The sequence below is a fragment of the Cynocephalus volans genome, chromosome 3 (genome assembly GCF_027409185.1).
Source record: "Cynocephalus volans isolate mCynVol1 chromosome 3, mCynVol1.pri, whole genome shotgun sequence".
Classification (NCBI taxonomy): Eukaryota; Metazoa; Chordata; class Mammalia; order Dermoptera; family Cynocephalidae; genus Cynocephalus; species Cynocephalus volans.
Genome location: NC_084462.1, coordinates 32,543,344 through 32,555,791, shown reverse-complemented (window position 1 = coordinate 32,555,791; position 12,448 = coordinate 32,543,344). Strand labels below are relative to the sequence as shown.

Below are 12,448 nucleotides of genomic sequence, written 5' to 3'. Positions count from 1 at the left end.
GGTAAATCCAGCACCTAACCATGAAGGGACAAGGTAGTTTCCTTTATTTCTTTCAAGCAATGGCAGTCTTTTCAAATCTAATCTTCCTGGTAATGCCAAATGACTGATGAGAGGGAAGGGAGCAGGCAGAGCATCTTCCCCAGGCCCCAGAGCCCCCTTCGTGCTTCCCACGATTTCTAATCCCCACGCCCAGCTCATCCCTCCCGCCCTCGTTAGAGCTTCCCCGCAGCACGTGCGCAGCACGCAGGAGAGCTCCCCTGTGAAGCCGGCTCCCAGCCTCGGCTGCGCACCCACGGGGTTTGGAAATCCCGCCCTATTTGGTTTGAGAGGAAGGAATCTTTGAGGAAGAAAAGCTCAGGTGTGGGAGAAGGTCTTTGCTGTCAGCAGGTGGAAGGGCACTTCTGTCTCTGAGCCGGGAAGGGGGAGATAGATGGGCAAAGAAAAGGACTTTGGGGTCAGAGCTAGAATTTAAAGGAACCCACATCAGATGGCTTTGAACTCTGCAGAGCTGGAGTCAGGACTGAGATTCTGGAGTGTGGAAAAGTTTGACAATGCTGCGTGGGCAGCACCAGAGACACGGAGTCAACTGGAACTCTCAGGAGGGCTCCCAGGTGGCATCAGTGTCCTTTCACGTCACCGTTCTGTTTTCCATTTTTCTAAATGTTGGGTCTGATACTTTTATGAAGAGGTGTTCAGACTCTGTTTGTTAAGTCAGGAAATATCAACTATTCCTTCCATGTGAATGGAAGAGTAAAGAATAAGGAAAAAATAGGCCAAAATCCCAAAGGATGAGGCACTCCTGATGGGAAAGGTTTTTGTTTGGGGGTCTTCCTTTTAGTTTTTGTCTTGGTTCGATTTTGTTGTCTTGTTTGATTTTTAGACACCCCCCCACCCCACCCCACCCCCACACACAGGAGTCCGGTCTCTTATCTCTATGGTGGGTAGGGCCCCGTGGTCATAGGTAAGCAATAAGTTTTCCATTATCTCCTAAGGAATGGAAAAGGGCGGAGGAATGAAACTCAAGGCTAGATACGGGGTGAGCTTCCCCGGCTTCTTCAGGAAACCCTGAATCCAGGGCTCACGTCATGTGTAGAACCCATTTTCTTAGAGCACCAGAAGAGGACCCCATAGAAACCCTCACACAGGCAGGGAGGAGACTGGAAGAGCCCAACTGAGGGTCTCTAGTGGACCCTTCCTGCATGCACACCTGGCTCCCAGCTGGGAGATCTCTCAGATCAAGTCAGGCACCGACCCCCTGATGCCCACGTGCCAGTGCCTTGTGCAGATGAGGTCATTTCACCCCACCAAATGCAGGGGCTCTCTGGCATTAGGGGCCTATACCTCCCAGTCGAATGAGAATATCTGGTTAAAGGTAGGACTTTCAGGCACTCCCAGTCCTTCACATCTTTCTGAATCCCCTTAGTGAGATAAATTACACTCAATGTACTTCTGTGTTAGTGATCAATACTTGCGTCCTAATTATTTGGAAAACTTAACAGGTCAGCATCTGCCATAATAGATCAGAGTATGTGTCTATCCACAATATCCATTCACTACCCATGCTAAATGAGAGAGTTTTAAGACGTTTTCCTTCAGTTCAACCACTTTTAATCACCAGACATTTTGTTTCTGGAGAACATAAGCTTAGTGACACTGAGACAAATGTGTATTTTGTTATTTGGTTCCCGTTGCTGGTGTACATATGCACTCTAGCAGCTCTGTGGTTGAATTATCTATCTGCCTGTCACTGGATCCTTACTAAGTGTTCTTATGACAAATCATGCTGTATGTTTAGTTTGATAGTGCTGGCCCCCAATACGATCACTGCTAATCCATACTGACAGGAAAGGGGTGGGAGAAAACTGTGCCTGCCTGCCCAGTGCTGGTCACTTGTTAACATGCTGCCCTGACCCCTCAACATGGCCCTGAGAGATGAGTTCTGTTGCCCCTGGTACAGATAAGAAACTGAGGCTCAGCAAAGCGAAGTGATTTCCCAGCGCCAAACACAGGTTAAGGATGTGGACCCAGATCAACCCGACAAAGCCCTACCCCGGCCTCTTCATGTGTCACCCTGGGTCATTTACCTAGGCTTAGGCATTTTTTTTTTTTTTTTTTTTGTCTTTTTCGTGACCGGCAATCAGCCAGTGAGTGCACCGGCCACTCCTATATAGGATCCGAACCCGCGGCGGGAGCGTCGCTGCGCTCCCAGCGCCACACTCTCCCGAGTGTGCCACGGGCTTGGCCCTAGGCTTAGGCATTTCAAAGTCTCCACACAAAATGGCATTTCATCATCCTTACCCGTTTTCCATTTCATTGCCAGCAAAATCATGTTATATTTGGAAGTAGAGTAGAGGTGCAGCAGGCGCCGGGTGTGAGCCCGCTCAAGACGCAGCCCCAAGTGTTGTCCCTAAATGGAATACCAGCTGTCACATTTTTCTAGACGTCCTGACAACATGCACAGGAGAGGGGATAAAGCCAAATCATCAACTGGGGAATAAATAGTTTCTGTGAAAGACGTGCAAGAGCTGCTCTGCACCATCCAGCACTTCTGTCCATCTGATGGAACGAGAAACAAAAGTTAAGGCAGGCGACACAGGCCAGGGGGGCCCTGGAGCAATCACAGCACAGACAGGTGGGCTCTGTTCCCAGCTCTGTGCTGACAAGCTGTGTGACCCTGGGTTACAGAGAAGTTATTTAACTACTCTGAGCCTAATTTTCCTCACCTATCCAATGCAAAGATTAGACAGTGATGGTCTGTTTAGATACAAAAACTTCTGGCTCAGTGGAAGGTCAGAAAGAATTTTGCGGTCAAACCCAAGGTCCCCAGCTCAGTCATCCCACTGAAGTCACAACATTCCTGTCAGGCCGTCAAATATACACCTGGCTGGGGAGAGCTGCCCCATCACCTGGCTGTGCTCGATGGGTATCTCCTGTCCATCCAAATGAAAAGGGCACAGTATGTCATCCACGCCATCTGCTCCTGGTTCGCCTGCACGGTGACTTTCCTGCAATGAAATCTCTCTCCTTGGATAGCTGTAGGACGTGAAGGTGGAGCCGAGGTCGGTGGCTGGTGGTGAGACAGGAGACAGTTTTCAAAGAGACTGGGGCTTCAGACAAAGCAGAATTTTTCTTCTGTGTCGGGACCCTTCACAGCAACGCTGCAGGAAAGTTTTTGGAGGAGTGATGAGATCCTGAGACCCGAGACAGAGAGCTGGAGAGCTGATCTTGATAAATACACAAAAACGAGCTGGTTACAGGCTCTGTCTCTGCACTCAGGATGGGCCTGGCTTAAAATCCTGCCACAGCACGTGCTCACTTGAGTAAGGCGCTTAAGTGAACAGTGGGAGCCTCGTTTTCTTCATCTGTGAAATGGGAATCATGATATGACCTAACTCTTATCATTGTTATGAGGATTAAATGAGGCCATCCATGAAAATACTACATAGCTAACACACTCCTAAGCATTCGAAACAAACAAAGGCCAGGCAGAGCCAGCTGGCCCCAGCTCCACATCTTCCTCCTGATGTTTCTGCTGGCGACGCCACCGAGTGCCTGCTGCTGCTGGAGCTCCACATCATCACGGGGCAGGGACCCCCTGCACGGGGCTGCACCCTTCCTCCTGACGCATCCATTCCCAAAGTCAAGTCACTGCCACGCTGGTGTCACCAAGAGTATTTGTCAAGACTCTTGATTACAAATGAGGGAAAGCCAAGCCAGACTCCCTTAAACCAAAAAGCGCTGGCTCAAATAATAGGGGAAGTCAAAGGACGAGCCTTGAGTGGTCTGACCCAAACAGCGGAAGCAACATCCTCTCTGTCTTCCCCCCTCTTCCTCTCCCTCCGCTATCCAACCTTCCTTCCTCTCTGTTGGCCTCAGTCTTGCGCAGCCTCTCTCTCCACGAGGTGACAGGATTCTTTCTCAGGATACATCTCCATCCAAAGAAGGAGCTCAGTCAAACCTTCTTGGCTCACATGCTGACGCTGGACCAAGCCAAGAGCTCTGGGGTACTCTATGCCTGGCCAGTCTGGGTTACAGTGGCAGGAAAGGTGAAGTCCTGGGCTGAGAGTTCCACTAGGTGGAGTGGTATCAATCCCAAGATAAAAGATGAGTTCTGCTATCAGAAGAAAGGAGGGGCTGCTGGAAAGGCCAGAATAATCCCTGGGCACGATGCCAAGGGTCCATAGTAGGACCCTCAAAGCAAGTCACAGCTGTCTGGTGTCCAGCAAACCTGAGACAGGGGACATGGTGTTTTGTAGTGGAGAAGGGACCAGCTCCCACCCCAAGTAGAGGTGACCTCTCTTCCGCTTAACAAAAGCATCATAGAACATACCAACCTCACTCTCATTCCCACAGAAGTCACGTCTTCCATCTCTACCTTCAGGCCTTATTTGGATGCTTGGGCTTTTCTGATAATATTGGTGTATAGAAAATTCTCTTTCAAAAGCTCTTAATTAGTTCCATTTTAGGCTATGTAAACAGCTAATTTTATAGAATCATAAAATGTTAGACCTGGAAGGATCACAGAGCAATAAATAACAGCATCCAGACCTGGTGGCTCTAGCTCATTGTGAGAATCACCTGAGCTTGGAGTAGAACCGTTCTGTCTTTTAACATTCCTGAGCCCCCAAGCCCCTGCCAGAAAGATCACTGCTGTAGGTCTGCAGTGGGGCCATGAATCAGGATTGTTGTGGTTCGGATTTGCCTCATTTGGGAGCCAGGGCCTCCAAAGACGTGCAGCCCAGTTTCCAAACATCAAGATTGAATCCGGAGGGATTAAGATCCCACTAAATCCAGGAGCACCCACTTGGATGGTGGCAAAGTCTGTGCAGACTCCTCTCTCCAGGAGAACATCCAAGAGCCACTGCCTGTCACTCGCCAAGTGGAGCAGTGTGAATCGCTGTTAAAATAAGAAGCGGGAAGAAACAGTCTGTCACTGGAGCTTACGAGCCTGGTCCTGCTGAGGCTGAGTCTGCCGGTACAAGGGGCTTGCTAATGAGCTTCCAGGCAGACAGGAAACACACTTCCGTTCCTCCTGCAGCAGCCTCCCCCAGCTCACAGCTCCTCCGCAGATGCCCTCTGAGCTCCTACTGTGTCAAGTGCTGTGCTGGAAAGAGGGCTCAAGAGTCACAGGAAAGATCACCATGTCCAGTAAGATCCAAAAAGGAGTCAGTTCCTCAAAAGTTAAAGAGAGTCGCTGTAGGACCCAGCAATTTGACTCTTAGGTTTGTACCCAAGAGAACTGAAAACATAGGTGCACCCAAGAGCTTACTATACATGAATGTTCATGGCAGCATTATGCATAACAGCTAAAAAGTGGAAACAGTCCAAATGTCCATCACCTGATGAATGGATAAATAAAATGTGGAATATTACTGAGCCACAAAAACAAATGAAATACTGAAACATGCTGCATTGAGGAACCTTTGAAAAGTCAGGCTAAGCGAAAGAAGCCAGGCACAAAAGGCTACATGCTGTGTGATTCCATTTATGAGAAACGTCCAGACTAGGCAAGTCCACCCAGACAGACAGTAGAACAGTGGTTTGCAGGGGCTGGGGAGAGAGGGAAATGAGGAGTGACCTCTAATGTGCATGAAGGTTATTTTTAGGGTGATGAAAACATTCTGGAATGAGGTAGTAGGGAATGTGCTGAATGCTGCTGAGTTGTATGCGCTAAATGGGTGAATTTTATGGTATATGAACTATATCTTAATTAAAAATAAATAAGTACTAAAAGCTAGATCATTTAAAAAATAAAAATAAAAGGAGCAGGCCTTTTGAGAGCAGGATGTTCAGAAGAAACCTCCTGGGAAAGTGAAGTTTGGTTTGGGCCCCAGAGAAAAGAGAGAGAAGTCAGAGGGCAACACTGGCAGAGGGAACAGGGTGAACAGGGCTGTAGAGTCCTAGGTCAAGAGCAGGGGGGAGACCTGCTTGGCTGGAACAGAGGTGGCAGGGGCCTGGAAGGCAGGGTGGTCCAGCAGCAGAAGAGGGAAAGCCAATAGCAGTGAGCTGTGGACATCTGTGCCAAGCTCAGGAGCCGTAACACGCCTCTCCCGGGAGTGGGGGCATGGTAGGAAGGCTGTGGGGAGGGGTACGCACACCAAGCCCTGCTTTAGAAGGGCGAGCCTAGCTGCAGTTTGAAATAGATTAACGAGGAAGGGACCAAAGCAAAGGATTAGGAGCATGTGAGTATGCACAGCCCTGCACTAGAGGCTGCAGGGAAAGGGGGGAAAACCCAGCAGACATCGCCTCCTGCCCTCAGGGGATACATGCACAAAACCTTGCATCTCTTTAGCAATTTACAGTTGGAAATAGCTTTTGCTTTGATAAGCTCCTTGACCTTTGAGACAATTCCTGACAAGAGCAGAGCAGTTATCGTTAGCTCCTTTCACAGAGAGAGAAAGTGAGGCTCAGAGAAGTTCAGTCACTTGCACAGGGCTGCACAGGGCTCCTACGTGGCAATTAGGAGAAGTCAGATCCTGGATTCACAGTTCCTCCCAAGGCTGACCTGTTCTTGGGGATACAAAGAACAGACACCAAGAAGTAACTAAACAAAAATATAGTGCAATGCAAATACATGATAGCCAAAAACATGCCTAAAATTATCAAGAATCACACGGATCAGTGCCAGGTTGCACTTCTGTCAACCCCAGCAAGTGTTTGAAGTATATTTTCTTTGGCTCTTTCTATATCTAAGCAGAAGATCAAAAAGAGTTTGTGCAGAAGTTTTGAACCTGGCTCAGACCCCACCTCCACCATTTGCCAAATGACCTTGGACTCCACTTCTTGGAGCTTCGGGAGGACAACACACTTGGCCCACATGAGATCTGCCACTATGCAATTCTGCACATAAAACCAAAAACACATAACACAGTACCCAGTCCACTGAGGTGGCTGTTCAATAAGTAAACGGGAGTTTTAAAAGGTTTACGAGAAGGAGGTAGCATTCTTTAGGCACAAACAATATTCCAGGACCTTCATATGTCCTTAATCTTTACATCTTACATGTTTACATCTTTACATCTTATTACCCCCATTTTATAGATGAGAAAATTGAGGTAAACAGGGACATTAGCTTGCTCAAGGTCACACAGCTAATACATGGGATAATCGTGGTTCTGGTCTGGCTTCGAAGTCATTACTTTTTGCTTTGCCACACAATCTATAGTGATGTCAGAATTTGGCGTAAAATGATTCTCATCAAGGCACAGAGTCTGACTTACAGGCTCAAATTACGACCTGTTTCAGAGTTACCGTGACCTGCTAATAAACTAGAAGCTCCTGTCTGCTTACAGGACATGGGTCTAGATTCTCCCGGAGCTGGCTTATCTCTCCCCTCCCACTGCTTTGAAGGATTTTTAGATCAAAGTTGCAGCCGCTCTCCTGGGGGATAATCCTGTTCCCTGTAACCTTGTTTTCTGAGTGTCCTTCACAAAGAAGGTGCTTCAGCAAAAACTTTCTCCCTCAGCCCCATCACCCACTTTTTCTCTTTCTGAAGCTTTCCATCAGGTCTCAGTATGGAATGGTACAAGGCCTGCTTTCAGATACGCTTCTTTGCCGAGGAGCTGCCCAGAATACATTAGCCAGTCTTTAGAAAGTGCTATGATATGCCACTTGCACATCTTCATCTTATTTTCTACTTTGGTCCTTCTTAAACACCATCTCCTCCTTCCTCCCTGAGAGCTGGCATCTTCTAACACTTGCCCACTCCTGGGAGAAGGCCCATCTCTGCACAAGGAAATCCTCCAGGTAAGAACTTACAAGATTCTAAGACCCACACCTAATCAGCAAGTAGAAAACTGAACCACAGATATTTTAAATCACCCATGGAAAGCAGAAGTCTGGTGGATCCAGAAGGATTATAAATAACAAGACAAGACCTAAGAGGTGATGGCAGAAATAATCAACAAGTATTATTGTTGGCGAGGAGCCAGGAGCTGCCGGGGAGGGTGTTGGCTGTCCGTGAAGTGTGGCTTGCTGGAGAAACCTTCCTGCTTTATGCAATCTTTAGAGATCCCTTGGCAAGCCCTTGGGACCCTCTCTCAGGGAAAGCTCTCTGCATTTGGGAACACGGCCAGCTACCTATTCTTCCCTGTCATTTCCTGGGGTTTGGAGGAGCCACTAAATGTCAAAGGGGAGAGGTACTTGAAACTGTGCAATTTTTACATTCTTTTAAGGCATGTGGATATTACTTTGGCCTTTTTCTTTTGCCAGTCATCTTTAACAGCTGAATCTAAAGAACCATCTTCCCCAACATTGTCCCCAACACACACACCCCTCCTGTCCAACTCAAACAAAAACTCTACCCAGGCCTACTGGATCAGTCTGTTTTCTGTGGCTTGTAACAGAATACCTGAAACGGGGTAATTTATAAAGAAATGAAATTTATTTCTTACAGTTCTGAAGACTGGGAAGTCCATGGTCCAGAGAGTACTTCCAGTGAGGGCCTTCTTCTTGGTGGGGACTCTCTGCAGAATCCTGTGATGACGCAGGCTATCACATAGCAACAGGGCTGAGCAAGAGCACACTCATGTGCTCTCCTTATAAAGCCACCAGGCCACACCCACGATAACCCATTAATCCATCAACCCATTAATGGAGGAATCCATTCAAAAGGGCAGGGCCCTCACCATCCAATCACCTGTCAACGCTGCCACACTGGGGATCAAGCTCCCACATGAGCTTTAGAGGGGACACACCCTCAGACCACAGCACCCACTAAATCAGAAACCCTGGAGATGGGGTCCAGCAATTGCTGAATCATCTGGTGAGCTTATTAAAATACAAACTCCTGACTTCCACACCTAGGGATCTGATTCAGTGATTCTACATGGGGCTGAGAATCCTATTTGCATCAAACCCGCAGATGGTGCTGCTTGGCCAGTGAGTAGCTCTGGTCTAGGTGGCTTCCTGCCTGCCTCCAGGGAACAAATATCTTATGTAAGTGAAGTGGCAAACCCTGTACAAAGGAAAGGCCACTGCAGGCCAGACAGCGGTAGGGGAGGAGTAGAGGAAAAGAGAGAGGAAAGGGAAAAGAAACTGACTTCAGAGCAGAGCTCAGGTTCCCTTCTGGGACGCAATGCCTGGAAAAGAGACCTGCTCCTCCTTTCACACCACATCAATGATTTTTTCTTGTTATTTCAATTTCCCTGTTTCTGGCCCATATTGGTAGTGAATTATTATTAGCTAATAATGCCTGTTGATTGAGGCCTAAGCATGGTTTCTCATGAGCCTTATAAAAATGATGGTGCAAGACCTGGAACAACAGAAAGATAAAAGGAACAAAACCCCAAACCCAAGGTCAGACCCCTGGGGCCATGGGATCTGAGGCTGGCCACCCTGCCTCCGGAAAGTCTGAGAGGGTCTCGTGCCTCCCTGTCTTCACACTGTTCCTGTCCACACAAAATGTGGTCCCCACTGTTCAAACTTTTCAGCACGATCCAGGATCCCAGGGCGGGCTTGTTAAACACAGATCACTGGATCCCAACCCCAGGGCCTCTGCTTCAGGACCTCTGGGATGGGGCTGGCCAAGAATCCACCTTTTTAATAAGCGCCTGGTGATGGGGTTCCTACTCACCCCACTGCAGAACCCCTGTGTGTCTATCCGAAACGATACCAGAAGTCAGGGTCATGTGGGCCAGCAGCCACCAGGAACCACTTAGGAAAGGTAAGGGCTCCCAGCCCAGCATAAAGGCATAGGGAGGTCCCCAACCTGGCTTTCTGCATCCGCGCAGGAACGGCTGCGGCAGTGCCCGGCTGCTCACTCTGGCACTGCCACGCGTTCCGGCTGCGAGAGCCCCGTAACCCCACTGCGGACGGACGCTTACACCTTCCGCTCAGCATCGCGTCAGGCACGGTTTTTGCTGTAGACGTTTCACCATCTCATACTTTCACCGCAAGACGTGATGTCCAGGCTCCTCGACAGCGGTGGCCCGAGTGCTGGTCGACTGGACTTTGGGCTTGTGGGGGAGCAGGTGCAGCCAGTCTCATGGTGTCCTTTCTCTTCTCTCTTCTCCCCACCCGCCCCCGCTCGCAGTGCATTCCCAGAAGCAGAACAGGCAGACCTGCGTGCGGAAGAGCCTCATCTGCGCCTTCGCCATGGCCTTCATCATCAGCGTCATGCTCATCGCCGCCAACCAGATCCTGCGCAGCGGCATGGAGTAGCAGCCCCGCCCCGCGTCCGCACGCCCGGCCACGCAGACGCGGACACGGACCCGCGGACGACCGACAGACCGACCGACCGACGTGCGCTCAGCAGAGAACCCCAGGTTGCGGTGCAACGGGGGTTGCCCATCACCTTCATCTCCTTGGCAGGGTCACAAAGGGCTGACTTCAGTGCTTTAATGGTTTTGTTTCCTAACGCAATAAATAGCCAGGAGTTCCGAATGATTGCTTCAACCACCAGTAGTAACTCTAAAGAAAAGCTCCATTTCCATGTCGGAATTCCAGTGGCCATCCAGGTGTCACGGTGACAGAGCAAGAGAGAGGCGCGAACACGTAGTCACCTCCGATCCCCATTCTTGCAACCCCAGGGGTCAGCAGCAGACTCCCCGCTGAGGTCACCCCTCGGTTCCAAGAGGCTGACCCCCTGGGTGGCTGCAGAAGAGGGGGCTTTCCATCCCACCCCGGCTCCCTTCCTCCACCCGTGGAGACCCCCGAGGCACGCGGGGAAAGCCATCCGGGGGCGCGGCCCTGGTGTGCACTGCGCCCCCGCCGCTTCCGTTCTCCCCACCTGTCCTCCAGGACCCCTGTCGGTGGAGCTGGCGCTCTCGGTTCCCGTCGCACTCGGCTTTCTGCTCCTAGAGCCCACCCCGCACCAGCATTGTGGAACCTGTAGAGAGCCCTCCTCCAGCTTCGCCACCTGTGCTGCCATTAGGGAAAAAGAAGCATCGTCCTGGGCACCTCCATAACAGACACACAGACAGACGGACACACCCGGCTCCTTCACGTGCGACGTCGTCCTTCCCCAAGGCTTATCCGGATGTGAGCTGGCCCGCCCTCCCACGCTCACCCCTGCTTATCTCGGCCGGGGTGAGAAGGTTGGGGGCGGGGAGGGACTGAGACTGGGGGTGAGGAGGGGGGGCAGCCTGCACCCCGCCCGGTCTGGGGTGACAGAGGCCACCTCTGCGAGTTAAGGTCCTCGTGCATCTGATCTTTTCCTCATTTTGGACTTTGTTTTGTAAGTCTGCCCGAGCTAAAAAGAGAAATACAATCCAAAAGTGAAAGATGTTAAAACCAAACCACTGTATTTCACATGATATCTCTGGCATTCAGATTTTGCAACTGACTTATTTTCATGAAAAGAGAGAGGTGGGGGGAAAAGATGTCAATGAGCTTTTAGCCCGCCTGACAGGTCATCTGCTCCTGCCTGCAGGATACTTCGTTGGGGAAGAGAACTGAGTGCAGTGGTCCATTTTCAACACCATTTCAAGTCTGTCCTTTCCTGACTTTCCCTAGGTGCCCGATCAGCCCCCACTGTCACGCTTAGGTGTTCAGATGAGCCAATAATCTCTAGATGTAATGTTTCCCTTCGTGCTTTTCCGAGCTCAGGTCTGCATTTCTGTAATGGAATTGTCTTGCTCCTATTTCTTTCTCTCGCATCCTCAAGCTAGATGCTTCCCCCCTTTCTCCCAGCACTGAGGCACCAGAAACTTTGCTGTCTGATGCGGCAGGGAGGCTCCTTGGTGCGGTGTGTGTTCCTGAACCCTCCTCAAGCCCGTTTTCCCTCAGCCTTCTCCCTATTGCCTTGTTAGACTTGGAGCACCCCAGGTCTCTGGTTAGGGTCTCCTTCCAGTTCACCTCTGCTCCCGGCAGCAGCCTGGGGGCGGCTGCAGAAACTTCCCACTGTGGGAGTGCACGAATATTCACGATGAGCACAAGCAACACTAGGGTTTGAGCCATAGCAAGCAGGGAGGAGCAGAGCCCGGGGGTGCGAGTGCCTCTGTGAAGCTGCCCGGGGCCGGCACACCCAGCCAGGCCAGCGGCAGCGGCCCGCCTTCCCCCTCACCTGCCCCTGCCCTGCCGCCGAGCAACTGCACACCCGCCCCTGCTGTCTCTCTCCTTGGCTCACTCACCACTGTCCCTAAGGATCGCAGTCCTAAACTAGAACAGGTCCCAGTGCAGTATACTGACACATCGTGGGGACAAGTTCATCCCTAGCTTCTGCCCAGGGCAGTTCACCCTCTCCCTACTGGGCGTGGATGGGAGGGAGCAGCAGATCTCACAGAGACACGCTTCCTTATCTTTCCCTGACCCCTGAACCACTAACCCACGTCCTGCTGGGGACAAGAGTGCAGGACCTTGGGTAGTCTGGGTAGAAACACAGAGAGATTCTGAAAGGGGGCCCATGAGAGGGATTTCCTCGGCTGCAATGGAGGCTGCCCTTGGGGCAGAAAGTGAGTACTTCTTCAAAGGCTGCCTTTCTGCAGCTTCTGCCTCCCACCGGAGAACA

General features: G+C 50.6%; 1 protein-coding gene across 1 annotated transcript in view; it reads left to right on the top strand.

Annotated features, from left to right (window-relative positions):
* CALN1 (calneuron 1) overlaps positions 1–10,161 on the top strand; it is a 469,391-nt gene extending 459,230 nt beyond the window's left edge. Inside the window, exon 6 of the mRNA XM_063092119.1 lies at positions 10,034–10,161. Coding sequence (XP_062948189.1) covers positions 10,034–10,161 — 128 coding nt within the window. The remainder of the gene's footprint in view (positions 1–10,033) is intronic.
* The last annotated feature ends 2,287 nt before the right edge of the window (positions 10,162–12,448 follow it).